The 27,805-nt window shown below is 38.4% G+C and overlaps 1 protein-coding gene across 2 annotated transcripts in view; it reads left to right on the forward strand.

Annotated features, from left to right (window-relative positions):
• The window catches only part of LOC311289442 (protein phosphatase 1H-like), a 77,450-nt gene extending 52,282 nt beyond the window's left edge, over positions 1 to 25,168 (forward strand). For both annotated transcript variants that reach the window (XM_084407469.1, XM_084407470.1), the window contains 5 exons: positions 8,434 to 8,552; positions 11,231 to 11,294; positions 12,532 to 12,639; positions 19,054 to 19,205; positions 24,271 to 25,168. In XM_084407469.1, coding sequence (XP_084263595.1) covers positions 8,434 to 8,552; positions 11,231 to 11,294; positions 12,532 to 12,639; positions 19,054 to 19,205; positions 24,271 to 24,418 — 591 coding nt within the window. In that variant the 3' untranslated portion in view covers positions 24,419 to 25,168. The remainder of the gene's footprint in view (positions 1 to 8,433; positions 8,553 to 11,230; positions 11,295 to 12,531; positions 12,640 to 19,053; positions 19,206 to 24,270) is intronic.
• Positions 25,169 to 27,805: the final 2,637 nt, after the last annotated feature.

Consider the following 27,805-nt stretch of genomic DNA (forward strand, 5'->3'; position numbering starts at 1 on the left):
AAGTGAAAAGTGATTAGTTATTGACGGTTACCTGTTGATGGTTTTAAAATCATCATGAAATAGCCTGAATCACTGATGTCATTTGTATATAATAATTGTGTTGTTCCATTAATATATTCACATCACAAACCCTGTGTTACTGCATCATGAGATCCAGCAGTATTATACCTATCAATTAAAATATTTTAACAACAAAAGTGTTAGCTATAGTGACACACAGTTATCAACAATCAGCGTATGAATCTCAACAATGGTGACAATCAAAGATAAACAGGGGCCTGTTTCAATAAGGAGGTTCAACCAACTCTGAGTTAAAACTTGAACTCTGAGTTGACTTACCCTGAGATGGGAAACTCTGAGTTTTTGGTTTCAGAACAGCTGAACTGAGTTAGTTCAATCAACTCTGAGTTGACTGACTCTGAGTTAAGCGCGTGCACCACAACTATAAAAAGCCATTATCAATGGAGCACAGATATTATGAGTCACCATGGCAACAGCGCCAGACAAAAAGAGGTCTGCATATTTCTTCACATTTTAATTACTGTTATACAGTGATGGGTGTAATGAATTACCAAGTAATCTAAATACTGTAATTTAATTAAAGGGATTACTCTTAATTCTTCTGTAATTTAAAGTTAAATCTGATGTAATTGTATTAGACTATAGAACAATTCTGTATATTTAACATACATTTTTAATTGTAACCTTCTCCCTCTAACTTTACACACTTTGGTCAAATTCAAGAATAATTCATGCAGTTGTATATTGTTTATTTGAAAGCATTAAAAGTGCTGTTTCTTGTCTCTCCTTGTATTGTTAAAGTGTTTAAGGTTGACATGGGATTTAGTAATTAGTAATAAGTAGACCAATAATTTCTAAAGATAGTCATTATAACATTAATCTAATTACACTGTTGAAGATGTCATTTGTAGTTAGTAATACAAGTAACTTACCCAACTGTTATAATATCAGAGGTGAAACTGGAAGAACAGTGTGTTATTCAACCTAATTTTAATTTTCATGTGGAGCAATCCTGCAGGTATTAAAAGAACATGGCAGCAGCTGAAAATTAAATATAAAAACATAATTCAGTCAAGTAAGGCTTGATCATATCATGGGTGTAGGCTACCTGACTTTACAAACATGTGACATTAAATAACTAAATAGCATCCAGTGTCTAGCAGTGTAGCAGCATTTACAGCTGAGGGAATTCCTGGAGGGACTTCAGAGCCAGTCACTCCCGAAGATCCAAGGGCCTCATAAAATGTAAGAGGTTTACATATGTGTTATTTTTCATATAGGCTATTTTTGATATTTCCATTTATTTTACTTTGGGTTAGGATTTTTGTTGGTCCCAACAGATTCTGATGCTAATATCTGTCTTTTGGAGCCTCCTGTCCCAACTGAACCCCAGGCAGTTGTAAGTAGCCACTCAATACACCAGAAATTATGACAAATAGTTTTATAAAGTGTCCTCAACCAAATGCTCATCACAAGGGGATAAAGAGTTTCTGCTGCCACAGAGAGGCCTACAGAGGTAATGTTAACATTATGTGTCTACACATCAAACAATCTACACATTCAGATTTTTTCACATTTTTATGTCACATTATGCCTACAGAATCTAAGTTTAAATCTAAGTATAAACGGGTATTCTTATCTCTCCCTGCCTCAGAGTGTGGAAGAACAGCAGGAGGACGGTCCATCACCTTCTGTTGCACAGATGAACACAGTTCAGTGATTTTCAGTAAATGCCACAGTTTAATTCTGTAGAATTTGTTCAGAACTGCATTATGTAACTCTAATCTACTACTGTATTTTCAGTTGCCAGTTAAGGAGTCATAGACTTCATCTTATAAAAAAAAAAAAAAAAAAAAAAACTGCAGTAAAAATAGCAATATTTTATTTATTAATAAAAGATTCATTTTATGAATAAAAATGTACTGAAAGAATGAATGAGGTGTTTAAACACTGCTTCCTCTTTAAAAAAGGGGAGGAGACCGAAAGAAACTCTGGGTTTACTGAAGAAAACCTGCTCCCGACCAGGTTAGGTTCACAGAGTAAGTTGCCATGGTAACTGACTCTGAGTATAGGTTACCTCTCTTTCAGAAACGGGCTTGACTTACTCTGCTTTCTCAGGTTTAACATACCTCCCATTCTGAAACAGAAAACTCAGAGTTTCCCTCATTTCAGGGTTAACATACTCAGAGTTTTCACTTAACCTCCTTTCTGAAACAGGCCCCTGATCAACTCTGAACATCACAACAAAGCTACTAAATGTCACAACAAAAACAACAGTAAAAAATAAAATAAAATATTTTGAATTAAACAAGATAATAGGACAATTCAGCTGCATAATTTATTCATGTTGCAATGCATGTTGGGAGTTTTGTACTATGCTGGTACCCAGCATGCATTGCAGCAAGGTACTTTTGATTGTCACCATTGTTGAGATTCATGTGCTGATTGTTGATATCTGTGTGTGTCATTGTAGATTAACATTTAATGCTTAAGTTTGTTAAAATCTTTTAACTGATTTTAATACTGCTGGATCTCATGCTGCAGTGAAGGGTTTGTGAAACTATTAATGGAACACAATTGTTAGATTTTAAAAATCTCAGTAAAGCAGGCTACTTCATGATGATTATAAACCCATCAACAGGTAACCATCATCACCTGATCTCATTTCACTTTAGCTTTCTTTGCTGCTGCAAATGTGTTTGACAAACACACTGTCACAGCAGCCAAAAAAAGAACAAAATATATAATTAGAGTTAAGAGCCCAACTAATGGAAACACTAATAACTGTTATGGTGACTTCAAATGAAAAACATTAGAGTTAAACTTCTGTTAATTCTCAATAAAAACTTTTGTAGACGTCTGACAGAAATAAAGTCAATCTGGTTAGTAATAAGTGAAGCTGGTAATGCTGTTTGTGGAGTTGTTTAATCCTCCTCTGAGATCTTCAGAGATTTAATGTCTTCTTTTATCTCCAGTTGATTTCATCTAAGGCTGTGGCTGAAGTCAGTTGTAGTTCTTGTGTTTCTGCTCGGCTCTTTTTCTGTTCTCTTCTTTCTGCTTGTTAAACAGGCTTATTAAGGCTGAGATGACTCCATATTTAATATACACAGGTTTTGTGGCTCAGGGGCCTGTTTCAGAAAGGAGGTTAAGTGAAAACTCTGAGTATGTTAACCCTGAAATGAGGGAAACTCTGAGTTTTCTGTTTCAGAATGGGAGGTATGTTAAACCTGAGAAAGCAGAGTAAGTCAAGCCCGTTTCTGAAAGAGAGGTAACTTATACTCAGAGTCCGTTACCATGGTAACTTACTCTGTGAACCTAACCTGGTCGGGAGCAGGTTTTCTTCGGTAAACCCAGAGTTTCTATTGGTCTCCTCCCCTTTTTTAAAGAGGAAGTAGTGTTTAAACACCTCATTCATTCTTTCAGTACATTTTTATTAATAAAATTAATCTTTTATTAATAAATTAAATATTGCTATTTTTACTGGGTTTTTTTTTTGTAAATAAGATGAAGTCTATATAACTCCTTACCTGGCAATTGAAAATACAGTAGTAGATTAGAGTTACATAATGTAGTTGTAAACAAATTCTACAGAATTCAACTGGCATTTACTGAGAATCACTGAATATCAGAGGTGAAAGAACAGTATGTTAATCAACCTAATTTTAATTTTCAGGTGCAATCCTGCAGGTATTAAAAGAACATGGCAGCAGCTGAAAATTAAATATGAAAACATAATTCAATCAAGTAAGGCTTGAGCATATCATGGGTGTAGGCTACCTGACTTTACATTTGACATAAATAACTAAATAGCATCCAGTGTCTAGCAGTGCAGCAGCATTTTTGGCTGAGGGAATTCCTGGAGGGACTTCAGAGCCAGTCACTCCCGAAGGTCCAAGGGCCTTCATAAAATGTAAGAGGTGTGTTATTTTTTATATAGGCTATTTTTGATATTTCCATTTATTTTACTTTGGTTTGGGTTTTTGTTGGTCCCAACAGATTCTGATGGTAATATCTGTCTGTTGGAGCCTCCTGTCCCAACAAAACCCCAGGCAGTTGTAAGTAACCTACTCAATACACCATTATGACAAATAGTGTTATAAAGTGATCTGCTGCACAGATCAACACAGATCTGTGCAGCAGAAGTTGATGGACCGTCCTCCTGCTGTTCTTCCACACTCTTGGGGCAGGGGGAGAGATAAGAATACCCATTTATACTTAGATTTAAACTTTGATTCTATAGGCTACTCCACATAAAAATGTGAAAAAATCTGAATGTGTAGATTGTTTGACGTGTAGACACTGTAGGCCTCTCTGTGGCAGCAGAAACTCTTTATCCCCATCGTCCTGTGAAGATGAGCATTTGGTTGAGTATAGCCTACACTTTATAACACTATTTGTCATAATGGTGTATTGAGTAGGTTACTTACAACTGCCTGGGGTTCTGTTGGGACAGGAGGCTCCAACAGACAGATATTACCATCAGAATCTGTTGGGACCAACAAAAACCCAAACCAAAGTAAAATAAATGGAAATATCAAAAATAGCCTATATAAAAAATAACACACCTCTTACATTTTATGAAGGCCCTTGGACCTTCGGGAGTGACTGGCTCTGAAGTCCCTCCAGGAATTCCCTCAGCCAAAAATGCTGCTGCACTGCTAGACACTGGATGCTATTTAGTTATTTATGTCAAATGTAAAGTCAGGTAGCCTACACCCATGATATGCTCAAGCCTTACTTGATTGAATTATGTTTTCATATTTAATTTTCAGCTGCTGCCATGTTCTTTTAATACCTGCAGGATTGCACCTGAAAATTAAAATTAGGTTGATTAACATACTGTTCTTTCACCTCTGATATTATAACAGTTGGGTAAGTTACTTGTATTACTAACTACAAATGACATCTTCAACAGTGTAATTAGATTAATACTAATTACTAAATCCCATATCAACCTCAACCATTTCAACAATACAAGGAGAGACAAGAAACTGCACTTTTAATGCTTTCAAATAAATAATATACAATTGCATGAATTATTCTTGAATTGACCAAAGTGTGTAGAGGGAGAAGGTTACATAAAAAATATACCTTTTAAAAATGTATGTTAAATATACAGAATTGTTCTATAGTCTAATGCAATTACATCAGATTTTACTTTAAATTACAGAAGAATTAAGAGTAATCCCTTTAATTAAATTGCAGTATTTAGATTACTTGGTAATTAATTACACCCAACACTGTATAACTAATTAAAATGTAAAGGTGAGAAAATGCAGACCTCTTTTTGTCTGGCGCTGTTGCCATGGTGGCTCATAATATCTGCGCTCCATTGATAATGGCTTTTTATAGTTGTGGTGCACGCGCTTAACTCAGAGTAGGTCAACTCAGAGTTGATTGAACTAACTAATTTCAGCTGTTCTGTAACCGAAAACTCAGAGTTTCCTATCTCAGGGTAAGTCAACTCAGAGTTCAAGTTTTAACTCAGAGTTGGTTGAACCTCCTTTCTGAAACAGGCCCCAGATAAGGTCCAGTTCTGGTTTATTTCTTTTGCTCTTGGCTGACATGTGGCCAGAGGTGGAAGTCCAGGTTCAGAAAGTAAAAGTCCTCCTCAGTATTTTGTTCCAATCACCTGGATTTGCTAATTCAGCCAGGAGATAGAATTAATTAGTGAAATGAGTTGGCTGAGTTCATGGGTGGAATAAATATATGGCAAGATTTCTACTTTCTGATCCCTGGACTATACACCTCTGTTAGATTAAAATAACTTCAGACTACTTCATGATGATTATAAAACCATCAACAGGTAACCACCATTACCTGATGCCATTACACTTTAGCTTTTTTTGCTACTGCAAATGTGTTAAACAAACACACTGTCACAGCATCCAAAACTGACAAAAGATATAATAAGAGTTAAGAGCCCAACTAATTGAAACACTAATCACTGTTATGGTGACTTCAAATTAAACATTAGAGTTAAACCTTTGTTAATTCTCAATAAAAACTTTTCAATCTCTCAATCTGGTTAGTAATAAGTGAAGCTGGTAATGCTGTTTGTTGAGTTGTTTAATCCTCCTCTGCTGAGATCTACAGAGATATAATTTCTTCTTTTATCTTCAGTTGATTTCATCTAAGACTGTGGCTGAAGTCAGTTGTACTTCTTGTGTTTCTGCTCGTCTCTTTTTCTGTTCTCTTCTTTCCTTCAGTGATTCTGCTTGTTAAAAGGCTTATTAAGGTGACTCCATATTTAATATACACAGATTTTGTGGCTCAGATAAGGTCCAGTTCCGGTTTAATTCTTTTGCTTTTGGCTGACATGTCAAATTTATTTGCGTTGGCCTGCTTGTGGCTCAGATCTGGCAAACAGGAGTGAGTCACCCAAGGGCCGTCATTCCACGCTGCATGTGGGCCAGATCATCATGCCACATGTGCCAGATTTGGGCTGGATCTGGGCCGTCACAATGTTGTTATGAGGGAAGGAGTTTATTGGGGAATTCTTGGATTGTTTTATCTTCTATGATTCTGTGTTGTGATAGCCTTGTCATATTAGGTGATTTTAATATTCAAATTCATTTTTATCATTGCTGGATTCCTTTAACCTTATCTGTAGTGGGCTCTACGCACAATCAGGGTCACACTCTGGATTTTAACTGTCCTGGGATGTCCCGGTGTGTGAGCTGGCTATAGAAAATAATGGGCTCTCAGATAAAAATTTTATTATGTTTAATGTCATTTTCGCTGGGCCTACTCTACGCCCTGAGTCAGTCGGCTGTCATGCTTGGTCTATTAATGCTCTGTCAGCCTCTAATTTTTCAGAGATGTATAATTCCCATATGCAGGCATTAACCGTCAATTTTTCTCCATCTAGTCTGGGTTTAGATAAGTTGGTAGCTGACTTTAACACAGAGTGCAATGATATTTTGGACTGCATAGCTCCATTTAAACAGGTAAAATAGAAAGCTATATCTCAGTCCTGGCTTACACAGAGAGTCATTTAATTAGACAAAAATGGAGACAATTGGAGAGGAAATGGAAAAAAGACAGGCTCCAAGTCTCGTATGAGATACTCAGAGATGGTTTGTTAAATTGGCCAAGGCGCAGTATTTTTCAGACCTAATCTCATGGAACCATTGTCTGTGTAAGCAGCCAAGTCTATTACTTAAAGCAGCTGAGGGCTGCTTGACAGTGCTTGTTAATCGCGCACGCCCGGGTTATTATTCGTTGCAATGTCCACACACAAGTTAATATGCTTGCAGTCGTAGATTTATTTTACCGTTACTGGTCTTCATTTCAAGTAAGCAAGAATCCAAACAAACAGTCAATAAATCCACAGTTCCAGTCCTTCACCAGTACAGATTTCCTACTTGCATAGCATAACATAGCGTAGTGGGTCAAAAAACTGTTACCCTGAAGGAAGGTTCCCACCTATATTCTGTAACAGAGAGACCCCTACTGGACACACACGTACATGATAATGGCTCTTAAAGTCTGAAAGTTTTATTTTAGGTAATACATACAGTCCTGGCGGCTTGCGCTAAAGTGGTTCTCATCCTATTTACATGGAAGAACCTTGCTGTGGAATTAGGGAGCTCTATTTTCTCCTCTCTGCCTATCTCCTCTGGGGTTCCTCAATGTTCTTTTGGCCCCATCTTGTTTTCTCTATATGCTTCCACTGGGATTAATCTGTCAACTGGCAAAGGATGATGCTGCATTTTATTACCTGGAAATACACAAACAGATCAAATGTAGCCTTGAATTCACTGTAAATCATTTGGATAAAAGCCAAATGTGCAAATGTAAAATGTAATGTAAATATTGGTTTAGTTGGGCGGCTCGAGTGGTCACTTTGTTGAAAGGCAAGGCTCGAGTGGTCACTTTGTTGAAAGACAAGGCCTTGGAAGCATATTTTAGGATGGATGAACAACAATCTGGTTTCTACAAGGACATCAATGCTGCAGTACTGGCCAAGGACAACGTAACAGAGGAGACACATCGCCAACGCTTCAGGAATCTCACGGTGCCATCTGGTGAGAGTGTCAGAGAGACCTACAATCGAATCAAAGGATTGTACAAAAGGTGGATGCAACCAGAAGTTAAGTCTAAGGACCAGATAGGAGAGACTATCATTCTTGAGCAGTACTTGAGGATGCGTCATCCAGATTTGAGGATTTGGGTTAAAGAAAATCAACCTCAGACTGGAGAGTGAGCTGCAAGGTTGGCAGGACTTTGTGGACTTAGGTACTGTGGGTAAGTGTAAAACAGAGGAGCCCCATTGGGGCTGTAGTGGGGAAAAATTCTACTGTTGCTATGTAACAGTCCATCAACGATTACATTTTGTTGGCATAATTTGCAAAGTCTCTGTTTGCTGTTTGAGTGTTAGATGATTTCTCTCTTTCTATTTGTTTTTAGGGTTTCATGCAGCCCCATCTGTTAGGAGGAGAGTTCACACACTTGGAGTTTCCCAGAAGGGTGCAAAGGAAGGAGGTGGGCAAGAAGATGTTGTACCGAGACTTCACCATGACTGGCTGGTGAGGTTATTATATTTTATGTGTATATATTTATGTTTGCTCCATCACTATTGTGGCAGAGCTAGTCATGCCCCTTAAGAGTTGTGCAGAAGCTGTCAATTTATTCAGCTAATGAAAGCAGAAATTGTGCAAAGTTTTTTTTTTTTTTTTTTTTCAGGGATTAGAAACAGAATACAGTCAAACCAAAAATTATTCAGACACCAGATATAATTTTTGTTATTTTTTTAGTGGGTGAAGGACACTATAGTTAATTTATGTAAGTGAGGATAGCAAAATAAAGTAAACTGTGACATTATTATACCCCAAAATTCTTCATAGAGTGGACTATACGAGTAAAATTTATGAATTTTACTTTCATAAACACTTTGACGTGACCATGTTTTGCTTAAGTGTTTTTTCTTTAATTGCTAATGCAACCTTTTACACCACAGACTGAACAAAATTAAGCATTGTTTGGCAATTGGTTGACCTAAATTGGTATTATCTAATTGTGTACTTAAATTTAACCTAATTCATTTGTGAAACAGTCTAAGAAGGATGGCCAAAACCAGTGAAATATCAACTGATTTTATAACTCTGAGTTCTTGTCATATTTTATTAACATTTTCTAAACTATAATAAATAAACTGTGATAGTGTGAGAAATGTTGTAGGTGTCTGAATACATTTTGGTTTGACTGTATATATGTATTTATATATACAGTCAATTTATTTATATTTTTTTATTCTTGTCCTGGCATTCCAATGACTGCTTTTTAAAAGAAATTTGCATAGACTATAGGCTCAGTAAATCAGCACAGACCACTAAAAGAACATTTTAACTAGAAAGATTAATATTTGAACCAACTCTTACATTGACAAAAATTGCTTTGTTGATTAAAAATCACTCTGGTAGCACGTTATATATGGTACCTCTCATAATTGTCAGCTTTCGGTAGCAAAGCTTACGATGCAGCCTGATTCATAAACAGTGTTCGTTTGTTGGCCAGAGGAGAACTGGCCCCCCGACTGAGCCTGGTTTCTCCCAAGGTTTTTTTCTTTATTCTGTCACCTGATGGAGTTTGGGTTCCTTCTCACTGTTGCCTCTGGCTTGTTTAGTTGAGGACACTTAATTTTCAGCAAAATGACTGATTTGACTGCACCAACACTATTGGATGAGAAATCAACTTAGCTGGATGATGAACTGTTTTCTGCAGAGCTGCTTTATAGCTGAATTGAACTCCTTTCATAATTATTGTAATTTACAGTTATTGAATCAATACTGAACTGATTTCAACTGATTTACTATTGTCTTTTTAGAGCTGCTTTACAGCAGTTGAATTCTGTTTGCATCATTGAATAATTTTTTTCCTGTTTATCAGCTGCTTTGAAACAATCTGTATTTACAGATCAATATATATAAATATATAAAGCATACAAATAAAGGTGACTTGACTTACAAAAATGTGAGGAAATGGATCTAAATGCAGCAGTATCAGATTGTATTAATACAAAATTCAAACCAAAACACTGAACATAACGTGACGAGAACTGACAATAAACTTATAGAAACCCATATAGCAACATTGTGATGGCTGAGATGCGGCCCACATCTGGCACATGTGGAATGATGATCTGGCCAGATCTGGGCCACAAGCAGGCCATAGCAATGCCACATGTCAGCCTAGAGCAAAGAATTAAACCAGAACTGGATCTTATCTGAGCCACAAAATCTGTGTATATTAGATTTGGAGTCATCTCTGCCTTAATAAGTCTGTTAACAAGCAGAATTACTGAAGGAAAGAAGAGAACAGAAAAAGAGACGAGCAGAAACAAAAGAAATACAACTGACTTCCAGCCACAGCCTTAGATTAAATCAAATGAAGATCAAATAAGACATTATATCTCTAAAGATCTCAGCAGAGGAGGATTAAACAACTCCACAAACAGCATTCGATTGGTCATCGAATCGACTCACCTGATTCGCTCTAAAAAATTGGCAGCTCAACTTTAGGCCCATTTATATTCTATGGCCTTTGATTCTGGGTGATTGATGGAAGTTGCTGGTTTATTGTCCTGTTGTACAAGTTATGTTTGATGTTTTTTCAACAAATTTGGTATTGTTTTGGTATATTTCCTTTTTTATTGTTTTCACTTGTTATATATATATATATATATATATATATATATATATATATATATATATATATATATATAGTTCAAAATAATAATATATATATAATAAAATATATAATATATTTATATATAAATAATAATATATATATATATAATAAAAAAAGTTTTGGTATGTATATATACAAAAAAACTTTTTTTTATCTGTTCTATAAATAAATTGTTATTTGCCTGCATTACTGTCTAGTATGTTTGGTACTGTGATATGGTGAAATATGCTCTCTCTCTAAGATTCAAATGAAAACAAAATCTGGAGAAAAAAATAATCTTTTTGGCCTGGAGAAGAACTGTTCCTCATTTTTACAGTTCCTCTTGACATGCCCCTTTTAATAAAGTGGTTTAATAAGTGCTTACTTTATGAACTTGACGAGATAAAGAATCAATGGAGCGGCTTTCTCTCTTTGGCCCTTTCTACACTGTGTTTTCTGGGCCAGCTGATGAATTGTACATACATTCAAATTAGATACCCTTAAGTTCTACTTTATTTTCTGCTTTTTGTCTTAACAGGGCTTATAAAACCATTGAGGATGAGGACCTCAGATTTCCTTTGATATATGGAGAAGGAAAAAAGGTAACAGATGAGAGAGTGGGATGGAAAAAAAAATAAAGCAGAAAAAGCAAATGAACACACAGGAGAGAAGCAAACCAAGCAACCATTAGCAAAACACAACTGTATCAGAAGTGTCAAAACTAAATTTAGAAAGAAAACCCCCGGAAGGAAAGCTGGTACCTCTGCCCATTCCTAGACACCCCTTGTCTCATGTGGGTATTGACTTCATGACTGATTGCCTCCTTCAAATTCCCATACTTGTGTGTTTGTGATCGTGGACATAGGCATCATTTCCATGTGATATGGCTGGGACCATAAGTTCCCACCACTTTTTGCCAAATCTTAATTTTGTTATAATTCAAATCACCTGAAAAATTTGTTAATAACGGTTGTGCATAAATTTCAGGACAAGCTGTTCAATGGCCTGAGTAAAATAAAGGCAAAAATAATAAACCCACTCTGCCCAGTAGCAGATTTTGTTGACAGAAATAAAGGTTGTTCTGTTCCAATGCCTGGAAAAGACATTTAAAATGGCGTGAGCGGTTCATGAGTGGAGCGTTCACTTGGGCCATGAACGATTGAGTGGAGCGTGCTGCCATAGAGCGGAATATCGCTCACATGCTCTGGTCAGTACCTGGATGGGAAAACTAGGTGTTAGTGAGGCCAGCGGGGGGTGCTCTCCCTGTGGTCTGTGTGGGTCCTAATGCCCCAGTATAGTGATGGGGACACTATACTGTAGCAAGCTCCGTCCTCCGGGTGAGACGATAGAAAACTGAGGTCCTGACTACCTGTGGTCATTAAAAATACCCTCGCACTTCTCGTAAAGAGTAGGGGTGTCATTTGTGCTGTTGTCCTGGTTAAATTCCCTCCATTGGTCCTCATCAATTTTGGCCTTTCTAATAATCCCCATCTACTAAATTGGCTCTATCACTCTTTCTCCTCTCCATCAATAGCTGGAGTGTGGTGAATGCACTCACGCTGTTGTACTCTGGCTGCAGTCCCATCATCCCAGTGGATGTTGCATGCTGGTGTTGGGTGTGGAGAGACCCCTGATGATTGTAAAGCATTCTTGGTGTGCAGAACATACATGTATGAAAACGTGGAAAAGCGTTATATAAATGCTTCATTCATTCTTTCATTCATTCATAATATAAGCCTATTTTTTCAGTGTATATTCCTATATACTTTTCTAGTCTTGTGAATTTATGCTTATTTTAGATACTTGTGCTGAATTATTTTATTATTTTTTCACACACAGGCACGAGTGATGGCCACCATAGGTGTGACTCGTGGTTTAGGAGATCATGACCTCAAAGTCCATGACTCCAACATCTATATTAAACCCTTTCTGTGCTGCTTTCCAGAGGTGAGCTACTTTTTCGTTAAATTCAAATTAAACAATTATTAGAAATGTTATGTAGAAAATCCTGAAGGCATGTTGGATTATTAAGCAAGACGTCTACACATTGTGTCACAGACGATTGCAAATAATGGTGAGGAAACAGATCTAAATGCAGCAGAATAAAGGTTTATTAACAAAGAACTAGAAACAAAACACTCTTGACTAAAAAACATGAACAAAACAACCAGGTATAGTGCAACGATAATGGACAACTGAACTGGGCTTCACAGGGCTTAAATACACAGAGAAACTTATTAACAAAATAAACATCAGGTGTAAACGGTAATCAACTCAATGGAAAATCCATTGAAACAAACTTAAGAGTAGCGTCAGTTCTGGCAGGTCACGTTAGTCAAGCTCGCATCAGCTGACTCTCAGCTGATACATGTCTACCTATAGGCATTTGACGCCTATCACTGTATACATATAAGCTCCTTCAGTATCCTTCAGTGGGTGAAAGAGGTGACATCAGTGCTTGAAGCAGGGAAAAAAAGTGCTGGTACTCCTGGGGGGTTGAAAACATGCTCCGGGGGCGATGTGGGCATCAGAGTAATGGCAACATGTAAGAAGTGCCGACCTGAGATGTGCCAATTATAAACTTTAGTTACGATACAACACTGGCCCCCACGTGACAATTCCGTCAACTGTGCAGACATACTCTGTCAGTTTAAATCTAGACTAAAAACACATCTCTTTGACCTAGCATACACATAACACATTATAGACTTTTATAATTCATTGTTAGGCTGCATAGATTAGGTCAGCTGTAACCGGGAACACTTTCCATGAATCCTGATGTACTCGTTACATCATAAGAAGAGTGGCGTCTACGCTAATATTAGTCTCTCTGTTTATCCTGAGGTTTACGGCAGTCTGCCGTATCCAAGCCATATCCAGATCTGAAGAAGGACCTGCACCTTGACACGACGACAACGCAGTCCTAAAGTGTCAACTAGTCTCTCCCCTGTGAAGGCCTCCCTCCCCTCCCTTTACCTCTGTACAGATAAAACATTGTCAAAATGATTCCAGTTAACATGGATATGCGGAAGCGACAAAAATTCTGTATTATAATTTTTCAGGTCAGACAAGTAGTTTAATGAGGGTTGGTTTGAAAAGAAGGACTACACACCTGCACACATATATTCAAACGCGCATACCTATAGACTACACACGTAATACGCATGTGCACAGCGTCTGCGTTTTCACAGATTCGCGTTTTTGAAGTTGACGTGGAGATGATAACGTTTTTAAAAAAATGTCAGCGCTTGCACCTTGGAACCTATTTCAAGGTTTGCGTTCTCGAGCCACCAGGCACTGTTGTAGTGCAAATGAGCAGCCGGAGTGCATTAAGGGTTTTCTGTTAGAATGGTGTCGTGTAATAATAACCCCTAAGTTAACAACTAATGATCTTTGCAACGGAAGTGAATCAATCAATACTAACTTTAGCTGGACAATAACTTTAATCTAGAGCTGCTGTAAAGCCAAAACAATCTCTGTTACTTTAATTTCCTGTTATCACTATAAAGCTGCTTTGAAACAATCTACATTGTTAAAAGCGCTATATAAATGAAGGTGACTTGACTTGACTTGTACTTTCTCTATCCTTAAAACAGTCTTATATGTAGACAATATTAACACACAGTTGTGACTGGCCGAGCCCAATGGAGGTTAGTGGAAGTGATTTGTAAACGTCCTTCACTGACCCCTAACACAAATCTAGAAATGTTATTCCATCGGATTGGGCAGGTGACGTATTGATAAAAGTGTGTAAGTGCTTTTTTCAGCGATACGTGATTAAAAGTACAGAGCTGCAGATGTGAGGTTCTATGTGCGGTGAGGTTGCCTGCCAGTGCACAGCAGCTGCACAGGAGGAGCTGGCTCTCCATGCATTCCTGCAAGAGAAGCATGTTCAATTATCTGACCCATGAACACTGGCTCAAGCAGAGGCAGAGCAAGCGGAGTCTGTATTCATGACAACATGAGCAGTCACCCCTTTTTACCACCCTCCTGCCCGAATACACGAGGCCGAGCGTACTGACGTCGATGATGCTGAAGGGATATGTCGTATGAGTGACCTCAGCAACAAGACGAGAGCAAAGAACCGCCCCTGAACCAACGAGGGCGTTCTACGAGATGGGATCCATTTTACCGTTCAGGGAGGTGGGACAAGTGGCCAATAATTGTCCCACCCCTACACCTTTGCCCCATAAGCCAGCATCTCTGGAAAACTAGGAGCAAGCAGCCGGGCAGAGGGATGGCCGCTCCCACCACAGTCTTCGCCCCTCCATGGAAAATTTTTACTAGTGGGCCATACCCAGGGTTTGTACGTGTACTGTGTTCTAAATGGTTATGCGTGCAGGGCCCTCATCAACACAGGGTCCACCTTTCCATTGTCCACCCGGTAACCCTGCCTGGAATGGAAGGGTCAATGCCAACTTTGTGATCAGCTACTACGATGCAGATGAGAACTGTAATCAGGGAGTGGGTGGCCCTCAAAGGAGTTAAGCGCCTGCTGTTCACGGTGGTCACGGGTGTTTTCATCCATGAGTTTTGGTTGGCAGCAAGAGAAGATGCTTGTATTATGGGACTAGACTTTGTGACACTGAGTGGGGCCTGTATAAATGTGGCCAAAGCTTACCTTCAGATCGGTCCTGAAGTCATTCCTCTACAGAATGGGCAAAGGTCAGTGATGTGCCCTCGGGTCAAGCGAGAGGGGAAGCAGCTGGGCAGAATAGTTGAGCACCCGCATGAAAAGTTACCCCCATCGATTTCAGCACCACGCTGGCCCAGTTCACCGCACCAGTGCCCTCCTCATCAAAAGGAACTGTACAGGCCTTTCAGGAGCTGTGGTTATTGTGCAGTGAAAGACTTAATCCCTGCCAGCGTCGGCAGTTGCGGGAACTGCTTGACCGCAACCAGGATGTCTTTGTGGCACGAGGGGCTAGTACAGCACAACATCGATACCGGCGCTGCTCCACCCATCCGCCTGCGACCCCACCGGCTAGCACTGGCCATACAGACCACAGCAGAGCAAAAGATGTGGAAGATGGAAAAAGCGTGAGTAATTGAGCCATCTAACAGCCCGTGGGCAGCCCCCACCGTGCTTAGCAAGTCAAGTCACCTTCGTTTATATAGTGCTTTTTTCAATACAGATTGTTTCAAAGGAGCTTCACAGTGATAATAGGAAATTAATGTAACAAAGATTGTTTTGGCTGTACAGCAGATCTAGAAGAAAGTCATTGTCTAGCTTAAGTAAGTTTTTAATTGACTCATTTCCGTTGTAAAAATCATTAGTTATTAACTTAGGGTTCGCTTACACAACACCATTTTCAACTGTAAACAGAAAACTTTTAATGCGTTCTGGCTGTTCATTTACACTACAATGGCATTTGGGTGGCCTGTTAACTCAATCTTTTCAAAGTTTTTGAAAACAGGTTTTGAAAGCGTTACCGTTATCACCTCCATGTAAACTTCAAAAACGTGAATCTGTGAAAACGGTGACGCATTACGTGTTTAGTCTGTAGGCATCCACGTTTGTATGTGCGGTGGCGCGTTGTCTTTCTTTACAAAGTGACATTGCCAATTTCTTGTCCGGCATGCATAATACAGCGTTTTTAGTCCTTTATGCGGATGTGTGTGAACTGGAACTTTGATAATGTTTTCATCTGTACAGAGGAAAATCGTTTGTCGTGAAGAAAAAAACTTTCGATGAGCCCTTCGCAGGGGATAGTCTAGTTGACATGGTCTCTGCTGACACTTCAGGGCTGTGTTGTGTTTGTGTCAAGGTGCAGGTCCTTCATCTGATCTGGATACAGCTTGGATCCTGCTGAGTACGGTAAACCTCGGGATAAACAGAGAGACTAATATTAGCGTAGATGCCTTGTTTTTACCGAAACGTTATTAGTAAAGTATACCTTCTGTAAGTCATACGTTCGGAAATTTGGTCTGGACCTTATCTTAGCTTTACCTTATCACTGTTACAGTTTTTTTACGATCGCTATGACAATTTTTTCAATACTTTTAACAATTTTCCTAAACTCTTTAACTCTTGCACCAACACAACTACAACACACAACTGGCAAAACGGTTAATTTCATGCTCAAAATCACACATTGTAAACTAAACTCCAACACTAATTTTCAAAATACAATAATACACTAACACAATACACTATGTCTACCAAAACATTAACACATGTTCTCTTCCAACAGGAACATTTAGTCAATCATAGCACAATGTCATAAAAATACTAACATCAGATGGAATTACAGAAACTGCATTATTTTATATGTGTCAGGTCTGCCCTTATACAATAGACAGTATATTGTATTGATCATAGATTGTGTTTTGCACTGCAGTTTCTTTTGAAGTCTCTCTACATTTTTGTTTTGTTTGTAATGTAAATGCATGCATTTTGTTGTTGTTGTTCAATACAACAAAATAAATGACCCTTCTTAGAGTAGCTTTATAGAATGTATGGTTTATGAAAAAAAAGGAGACAGAGACAGAATTGCTGCAGTAACGGCTTTATTTGCAACAGGACATTTCTGCAAGATAACAAAAATATGCAATATAGCTGCCATTTACAGTATTACTGTATGTGAAAATACAAAATATAAAAACAGAAAAAGCCATCTTCTAATCTGCCCGGTCTTCTGCATTTGTCCACGTTCTCATCCACATCACACCTGATATCTTCCCTGGCAAGGCATCTTGGGAAGAATCTTTTGGCATGCCTTATCCACCCCTGGCAGTGTTCAGCTGTGATGTCTTGGTATGCAGCATCTTTTGCATACAGGAGGGACAGTTGGTCCTGTGGACTATGGTCAAAAACCTTTCATCTCCAGGAGAAAACTCCTCAATGGGGTTGAGGAAAGGGAAGTAAGGGGCAAGGAAAATGGACATCATCCTCTGATGGGCGTCAAACCAGGCTGTGACTAGACGGGAATGGTGGAATGCCACATTGTCCCATATTTGCATAACTTCAATCAGCTGTTTCTCAGTAGCAATGGAATAAAATACAGGGGATATATTTGTGTTTCAATTCACAATATAAATATTGTAAATTTATATAAATTTATATAAATTTATTTATTATATAAATATAATATTTACCTTGACTTTAGCCTGTAAGGTTAGGTTTAGAACATGGTGTTATCTGTTCTGACATACAGTGTTAAAGCATTGGTAAATTTGGCAGTAAAAATCCATTGTTTTGGTCTTGTTTGAGCTTGTGTGTAAAAGAAGTTCAAGCATTTTAAATTTGTGTTAATTGTATGCATTTTGTGTCAAAGCAACAAGAAATGTGTTAATAGTATAGCTTACACAGATGGATGTAGTGCTAACTGTGTTATGAGTTTTGGAAAATTGTTAAAAGTATTGAAAAATCTGTCATAGCAATCGTAAAAAACTGTAACAGCAAAAAAAAAAAATTACATCTCAGTCTATACGAATATAATTCTGAAGTTAATACACCCAGTGTTCAATTAGGCTAATTCAAGCGTTTTCATGCAAAGAATAAAATTGTCATTACACTGATTGTTATTCGCTTTTTAATTATATTATCCAAAGGTACATCAGCTGGCAAACCATTAGGCAGTAAAGGCTTAGGAGTCTATTTAAAGGGAATGATTTTGGTGTGGAATTTGCTCAAACTATGGCCGCGATACAGCGAATCATTGACCAGCTCCTCCCGTGTAGTTCTGGGCTGATTTCTCACCTTTCTTAGGATCATTGAGACCCCACGAGGTGAGATCTTGCATGGAGCCCCAGTCCGAGGGAGATTGACAGTCATGTTTAGCTTCTTCCATTTTCTAATGATTGCTCCAACAGTGGACCTTTTTTCACCAAGCTGCTTGGCAATTTCCCTGTAGCCCTTTCCAGCCTTGTGGAGGTGTACAATTTTGTCTCTAGTGTCTTTGGACAGCTCTTTGGTCTTGGCCATGTTAGTAGTTGGATTCTTACTGATTGTATGGGGTGGACAGGTGTCTTTATGCAGCTAACGACCTCAAACAGGTGCATCTAATTTAGGATAATAAATGGAGTGGAGGTGTACATTTTAAAGGCAGACTAACAGGTCTTTGAGGGTCAGAATTATAGCTGATAGACAGGTGTTCAAATACTTATTTGCAGCTGTATCATACAAATAAATAGTTAAAAAATCATATATTGTGAATTCTGGATTTTTTTTTTTTTTTTTGATTATGTCTCTCACAGTGGACATGCACCTACGATGACAATTTCAGACCCCTCCATGATTTCCAAGTGGGAGAACTTGCAAAATAGCAGGGTGTTCAAATACTTATTTTCCTCACTGTATATCATAGGCAGTTTAAGCCCTTATGATTCACACTGAATGAAGATTAACTTTCTTTGCAGGTTAAAGTGTATAACCTGACACAATATGTGCATGGAGCAGATGATGTGCTAGTCATGGGAACTGATGGCCTGTGGGATGTCCTTTCTAATGAGGAAGTAGCAGAGACTGTCACCTCATTCCTGGCCAACTGTGATCCCGATGACCTTAACAGGTTTTTATGGTTTTGATTATGTGCCCTTATCTGTGCCCTGTCATACATTACAATTAAGCATTATAGCACAAGACTTTTGACTTTTTGGTTTTATCTGGTTCTTCTGTGGTATGTTATATATGGCACTTTGAACTGAAATAATTTGGCAAAGTGATGTGGAACTCTATTGCTGTTAAGACCTGGAACTAGCGACATACTGTAGCAATGCAGCTCTTAATAAATAATCACTGCTTGGCCAATCACAATAAAGCATTTAGAAGTGCTATGTATATTCATTAGTTAGTTAACTAATTTATTTCACTTCACAGATGCTTTGCCAAAGCAATGGCGAATATCACAACATTAGAAACCTTTTAATTTAATTTAATTTAATTTATTTATTTGATTGGGACAGTGCATGCCAATGAACAAACATGGAATACATGCATATAAACATGCCGGATTGTAGCCAAAAACTATTTTTATGTTTTATGGATTTGTTTTGTTTGTTTTTTTGGAGAAAAGTAAAAATATTTTCAGATCATTATAAAACTGTGGCGGGACACCAGAGACTGGGTAGATTATATCAAGTGCAAATAGCCTCGTATTCTTCAAATACTTGTTGGCAGAGGCTATTTACACTAACTCCACCTACCACTGTCTGATTGAGCCAGACAAAATTACAAAAGAATTCGTGACCAACCCGAGTTCGAATCCACTTTTTTCCGAACTCATTCTTCTCCTCTTTTCCATCGTATATCAGCTGGCATTTAATTTATTAAAAAATTAAGAAATTATTTTAAAAATGGAAAAAAAGTGCCAAACGTGGATTAATAGTGGGAATAGTGATATAAAGGGAAGATTTAGGAGTAGGTATAAGGGAGGGCTTTCGGGGCAGGGACAAGTAGTGTCAAATGTCAAATTTAATCATTTACACTGAATATGTCATTATTGTATTGTATTCTGGTTTATAATATAGTACACTGGGGTGCAAATAATATCTGCCATTATTTGCATGAACTATAAATAGCATATAACAACTATTTACACTTACTACTAATTCTGATGATCCAAGATGGCGGCGCGAGTACATCGCGAGGCTCGCGGTCTCTCCAGATTCTGTAATTTAGCAGTATTTTTCTTGCTCATTTCGGGTCTGTTCGTCCAGAACAGTTGTGCCTTAACATCGTACACCCAAGGTGAGCTTTTGGATATTGGTTTGCGAATTTCCGACAGTTTTATGGACAACCTTCGACTCCTTCCTGAGATCGCCAGATCACCCGAGGCTATGCACTCTGCCCGGCCGGGCGGAAGTGCTCGCAGGCGCCGGCGAGATCGTAAACAAAGGCGGGGGAAGCGCGGAGGACTAAGAGCTAAGCTAAAGCTAACACCACACCGGCTCTCTTTACCCAGCATTTTCCTTGCCAATGTACGGTCGCTGTTGAACAAAATGGAGGAGATTCGACTCAACATCACATACAGCAAGAGACTTTTGAACTGTAATGTTCTAATTTTCACGGAAACATGGTTAAACAGCGGAATACCGGACAACGCTATTGAGCTAGCGGGACGCCATACATTCCGGGCGGATAGAACATTACATGGCTCCGGTAAGACCAGAGGTGGTGGATTGTGCATTTACATTAACAAAGCTTGGTGCACAAACTCTGCTATTGTTGGGAGACATTGTTCAGCTAACCTTGAGTTTCTCATGGTTAAATGTAGACCGTTTTATCTACCGCGGGAGTTCACTTCCACTATTATAACTGCAGCCTATATTCCCCCGGATGCTGATGCCAAGTTTGCTATGAAAGAACTTCACGCAGCCATCAGTAAACAACAGACCGTTCACCCGGAAGCTGCGTTTATTGTTGCGGGTGATTTTAATCATTCAAACTTAAAGTCAGTGCTACCGAAATTTCACCAGCATGTTTCCTGTCACACCAGAGGAAACAAAACCTTAGACCATGTTTACACAAACATGGCTGAAGCTTACGTCGCGACACCCCTCCCCCACTTGGGACAGTCAGATCACCTTTCTTTGTTCCTCACCCCCAAATATGCACCTCTGATCAATCGCGTGAAGCCATCAGTGAAGACCATCAAGGTGTGGCCTGCGGGGGCAGATTTCTCACTCCAGGAAAGGTTTCTACACACAGACTGGAGTATGTTTGCTTCTCAAGCCACCAGTGGCTCTCACACGGACATTGACTGCTACACCTCCTCTGTACTGGATTATATTAATACCACCATTGACAGTGTTACAACCCAGAAGCAGATCACCACATACCCAAATCAGAAGCCATGGATGAACAGGGAAGTGCGACTCCTATTGAAGACACGCAATACTGCCTTCAGATCAGGAGATGCACAAGCCTATAGCACATCCAGAGCAAATCTGAAAAGGGGCATCAAAGAGGCCAAGCACTGCTACAAGCTTAAGATAGAGGGACACTTTTCCAACGCTGACCCTCGGCGCATGTGGCAGGGCATTCAGGCCATCAGTGACTACAAACCCTCTCACTCCACCCCCGCAGCCACTGATGTCAACTTCCTGAACGAGCTAAATGACTTTTATGCTCGCTTTGAAAGAGACAACAGAGAAACTGCCACCAAGCTCAAATCCTCAGCTGACCACCCACCGATCACACTCTCCTCCACAGATGTCTGCAATGCACTGAGCAGGATCAGCGCGCACAAGGCTGCTGGACCAGACAACATCCCTGGACGCGTACTCAGGGCATGTGCGGAGCAGCTCGCTGGGGTTTTTACAGACATTTTCAACCTGTCTCTTGCCCAAGCAACTGTACCAACATGCTTTAAATGCACTTCCATTGTGCCAGTGCCAAAACACTCCAGCCCGAAGTGCCTTAATGACTACCGCCCTGTAGCACTCACACCCATCGTAATGAAGTGCTTTGAGCGGCTGGTCCTGGCACACCTAAAAGACTCTCTACCATCCACATTGGACTCACACCAGTTTGCCTACCGTAGCAATAGGAGCACAGAGGATGCAGTCTCCATGGCACTGCACTCTGTGCTCACACATCTGGACAATAAGAACACTTATGCACGCATGCTGTTTGTTGACTTCAGCTCAGCATTCAACACTGTCATCCCAACTAAGTTAATAGCCAAACTTGGAGACCTGGGCTTCAACACCTCCATGTGCAACTGGATTTTGGACTTCTTGACCAACAGACCCCAGAATGTTCGATCAGGCTCCAACTGCTCCACATCCATCACACTCAACACTGGTGTACCACAGGGCTGTGTGCTAAGCCCGTTCCTCTACTCCCTCTTCACCTCCGACTGCAAGCCTGTGTACGGATCTAATTCCATCGTCAAGTTTGCGGACGACACTACGGTGATTGGTCTCATCAGCAACAACGATGAGACTGCCTACAGGGAGGAGATCAAGCACCTGGCCACATGGTGCACCGAAAATAACCAGCTCCTCAACACCACCAAAACGAAGGAGCTCATCGTGGACTTCAGGAAAGTGTCAAGAGGCACACACGACACCATCCACATCAATGGAATGGCTGTTGAGCGTGTCTCCAGTTTCAAGTTCCTGGGGACCCACATCTCGGCGGACATGACCTGGACAACCAACACCTCCAGCCTGGTCAAGAAGGCTCACCAGCGCCTCTTCTTCCTGAGGACACTGAGGAAAAATCAGCTTTCCTCCACTATCCTGGTGAACTTCTATCGCTGTGCAATAGAAAGCATCCTGACCAACTGTGCTACAGTGTGGTATGGGAGCTGTTCTGTTGCAGAGCGCAAGGCACTGCAGCGGGTGGTGAAAACCGCCCAGCGCATCACTGGGACTCCACTACCTGCCATCGAGCACATCCAGAGGAAACGCTGTCTGCATCGAGCTCGCAGCATCCTTAAGGACTCCTCTCACCCAGCCCACAGACTGTTTTCTCTCCTGCCTTCCGGCAGGCGTTTCAGGTGCCTCCGGACCAGGACCAGCAGACTAAAGAACAGTTTTTTCCCCAGAGCTGTCTCTTTATTAAACTCTAACCCTCATTGATCCCACTCCCCTTATATACTGATTGACTCTCCTCTCCCTCCTCACACCTCCCTCCTCACACCTGCCTCCATTTTGTTATTTGCAATACTATAATGTTCATTTGCACTGCTGACTGTATTACAGTAACAACTGTTTACATATGCATCTTGCACTACTACCTTGACTGGAATATGCTCATTTGCACTGCCGACTGTTTATTTACAGTACCGACTGTTATATATACATTGCAATATCGTACCTTAACTGTAATATGCAATTACTTTCCACTGCACTCACTCGGATAGCTTCTGTCCAAACTTTATTTGCACTACTTTAAATCCATTGTTATACTGCTCATTAGCCTAACTTATACATATATCTATTTGTAAAATTCTGTTTATAGTAATATCCATCTGTATATTATGCTCACATTCTGTTTATAGTAACAGCCATCTGTATATATATTCATAGTACATATCTATCTGTAAAATTATGTTTATAGTAACAGCCATCTGTATATTATATTCAGTACATATCTATCTGTAAACATTCTGTTTATAGTAATAGCCATCTGTATATTATTATATTCAGTACATATCTAGCTGTAAATTCTGTTCACAGTAATAGTTATCTGTATATTATATTCATAGGACAATCTATCTGTAAATTTTTGTTTATAATAGTATTCAACTCTATATTTATTCAGTACATATCCATGTTCTGCACTTATGAACCACTGTATATCCTGCACTTGCTGCTATTGCACTTCTGGTTAGACCTAAACTGCATTTCGTTGCCTTGTACCTGTACTTGTGTAATGACAATAAAGTTGAATCTAATCTAATCTAATCTAGTGCGAATAAAATACTGCTATTTTCACTAAGTGTAAAGAAAATACTTTTGTTATTTACATTTAGTGTATTTAGCATCTATTGCTTTTGCATATGGTGTATAAAAAATAGCATATATCACTATTTACTATTAGTGCAAATAACTGCTGCCAACATAATCATAATCATCATGTTCATAATCTAAGTCTATATATTTAAGTGTGTGTTGTGACCACAGATACACAATGGCAGCCCAGGACCTGGTGATGCGAGCCAGAGGGGTTCTGAGGAACCAGGGCTGGCGAATCGACAACGATCGGCTTGGCTCTGGGGATGACATTTCGGTTTATATAATTCCCCTGATGTTTGGTAACCGTCAACCATAATAGGTTACTGCCCAGCACTTCTTTCACACGTACCCTGATATGTCTAAACTTACTTCCTCCCTTCTCTCTTTGGGTGGTAAATGAGCAGTCATCTACTATAGTGACAACCATCACAACACCCAGGAACACTGTATTTCCTCTTCTAAGCATGCTAGAAATGTTAATACCTGAACCCCTTTCCATGTGACCCCAGACTGTTTCAGCACAGCCTTGGGAGTTTTTTGAAGTTTTTTTCTTCTTTCTTTCTTTCTTTTTTATCCAGGGTTGTCATTGTATAAATATATATTAGTGCTGTCAATGTTGCAATTAATTTTGTCAGTTTAACGCGTTAAAATATTCATAATTACCGCAGCATAGTTTTTTTTTCTGTCATCTTTTGGCTAGCTTTACATAATTTGATCATGCTCTTATTCATGCAAATTCTTTTAAGCGGCATATATGAATGCTCTGTTTATGTGACACACACACATGCACAGAAAGACACGTGCCAGTATCATGCACACAGACAGAAAGAGAATCGAGTTCTCTTTCACGCTTGAACAAACAATAACATACACAATTATGCCAAACTGTCCGTTTTGTCGAGTATCCTCATAAGACCAGTCTTAAATGAGTTAACCAAAGTCTTAAATAAAGCTAAAGAGTTGTGAAAAACTGGGACACGTGTGAGATCCACGTCATGTGCAGCAGTAGCAGGTCTTAAAGTGGACAGACAGAAGCCACTAATTCTCTCTGGCATTACTGTTAATCAAAGAACAAAGGAAAATGAGAAAATTACTCCCTGCCTGACTAAAGAATTTTTATAGCTTTAATGACGATTCATCTATATTTAATTTTTCATTTATGCAGTGCAGACTGTTTGATAACTTCATTTCAATTTCTCTATATTTTAAATTAAATATTACATTTTTATGGGTTTATGTGAGGACTGTTTTAAGTTCACTTAAATTAAAAGTTATTTTTTAAGCCTAATAAATGTTTTTTTTTTAATTATAGCTTTCAATTACACTAATGTTGAATAGCTATAATTAATGTTAAACACTGAAAAAAAAATTTCATTGAGACATCATGTAGCTGTTTTAGTATCACTGAAACTGCCCTTCAATTCATAAAATATTACTATTAAACAAGTATTTAAAATATAGGCTACTGTCTTTATGTTGTTTCTACATTCATTTGGAAATTAACTGTGAAATAATTACATTATAAAATATTAAAACTTATAACTTATGTTAAAAACTTTAATCACAGAAAACATGTGTGATTAATCTAGTTAATTGTTTTAATCGATTGACAGTACTAATATATAAATATGTTCTGTGGAACTATAATGCACTTTTCCTTAGTGATATATAGGAAGTGTATATAGAAAAGGACAGTAACTTACAATCTGATTTGAATGAATTTGGTTGATATTTGGTAGCTATAAATAATTCTTAAACAATGTGTTTTTGTTTTATTTCGTTTTGGTTTTGATTGTCTCCAAAAGTGTTGTACTGTAATAGTGTTTTCATGTTATTGGTCTGACATCATTCCTGTCCTCTATAGGATATCTTATTTGCAAGATGTGGATTATTGCTATTAATGTAATATGTGTTTATTTGGTTAATCAGACTGGTGGAGCTTTAACTGAGGCTGAGTTTGGGAGCGTTTCATGCACATGCATTTGACAAAAAGAACATAAAGAACATTATAGTCACAAGACACGTGTTTGAACAATAAGTTACTCGTTTTCGCTGGATTATGAATTAACCGTATCTGAATCTGAATCAGATTCCTGTATGGAACTCGTTTGGTAAACCCACAGTATTTAACAGAATGTAAATTTAACTCATTTAACATAAAGTTAACAATCTGAACCACTATTACATTACAAATCTAAATCGCACCAGCATTAAAATAAAGGTTAAACTTTATTTCCATAGTCCACTTTAGACTTTTTTCTTACTATAAGTAACTTTGCAGCTATATGTCAGCTCTCATCAATTTGCAATTACATGTCAACTTACTCTCATTAGATTATTAGTTGGGTTAGGGTGTAGGAACATTAATGAACAAGGCCTCCCCAAATGTGCTCAGCAACACATTCCAGAGAACTCATCTCCCATTTCCAGCAGATATTTAATTGAACTCATTCAATTAAACAGACAGCAGTATCAACAAATAAGCTATATTAGTCATTAAGATTTGATTTTACAGGTCTTATTTATCATGTATATTTTTATGTTTTCTGTTGAGTTATTCCTTTGTGGTAAACAGTGAATTGCAGCCTTTTTATTAACTTCTACCTCATTTACAGGAGATGACTGTGACTAATGACTGGTAGTTGGTGTGTAGAGTTACTTATAGTTAGTAAATGTCTAAAGTGGCCTATCAAAATAAATTGTTAATATAAATGTACTAATCCATCACCAGAATTTATATCAGGGAGAGAGTTTGAAAGTGAGAGGATGTTTCTATGTTTGCTGATATACATTCAGATGTTAAAATTTTTACTGTCATAACTTGTATAACAGATATTTCTATTTTTGCAAGCTGTTTGAGCATGGTATACCGAGGACATTGCTTGCAATCTGGTCACCACATTTAAAGAACAAAATACTTTGAATTATTCTGCTGGACTGCACTTTTTTTTTTTTTTTTTTTTGACCAAGCTGATTTGAATTTTGAATTATAGATGTAAAGGGGGCCATTTTGTCTTAAATATTTGCTCTTTACTTTATTTTGTGCTTCTGGAACACCTAAAATATTTGTTTTTCATTGCATGCCATAACATTTATTAAAAAAACAAAAAAGAAATTTAAATACCAAAACATTGTTCCTTTTCAGGTTACAATTACATTTGCAACATATGCTGTTGTGCTGATTATGCCTCAGTGTTTTTTAACTGTCAACTTGCTTTGTCAGCTCCTATATGTTGTTTACAGAACTATAATAAACAACCCAGAGAACCATTTACATACTTGATTCACCATTGTGAAAGTGTAATGTATATTTTGTAACATGAAAATTAATTATATTTTTAATGTTTGTTACTTTATAAACAAGAGACCACATATTTCTGTATTTCAAAAAATAAAAGACTATGATGGTTTCTCTGTGTCTGTACTGGTATTTGCTGCAAATTAAGAATTTGAAATGATCATTCTGTCACAGAACAAAATATAAAACAATGACAAAAGATTAACTCAATAGCAGGGTTTATTGACGGTAGGCAGGAATACAGGAACACATGTAAATAATAGATACAATGTAAGACACAAGTAGATCACTTATAGCTAGGGGATTGCAGGAGAAAAACTCAAGCAATAACTCAATGGGAGTTTACACAACGGAGAGTCAGTGCTGGTCATTTGGCAATGGAGGAGCAACAAAGAAACAACAGTG

Source organism: Rutilus rutilus (assembly GCF_951802725.1).
Source record: "Rutilus rutilus genome assembly, chromosome: 4".
In the NCBI taxonomy this organism is placed as follows: domain Eukaryota; kingdom Metazoa; phylum Chordata; class Actinopteri; order Cypriniformes; family Leuciscidae; genus Rutilus; species Rutilus rutilus.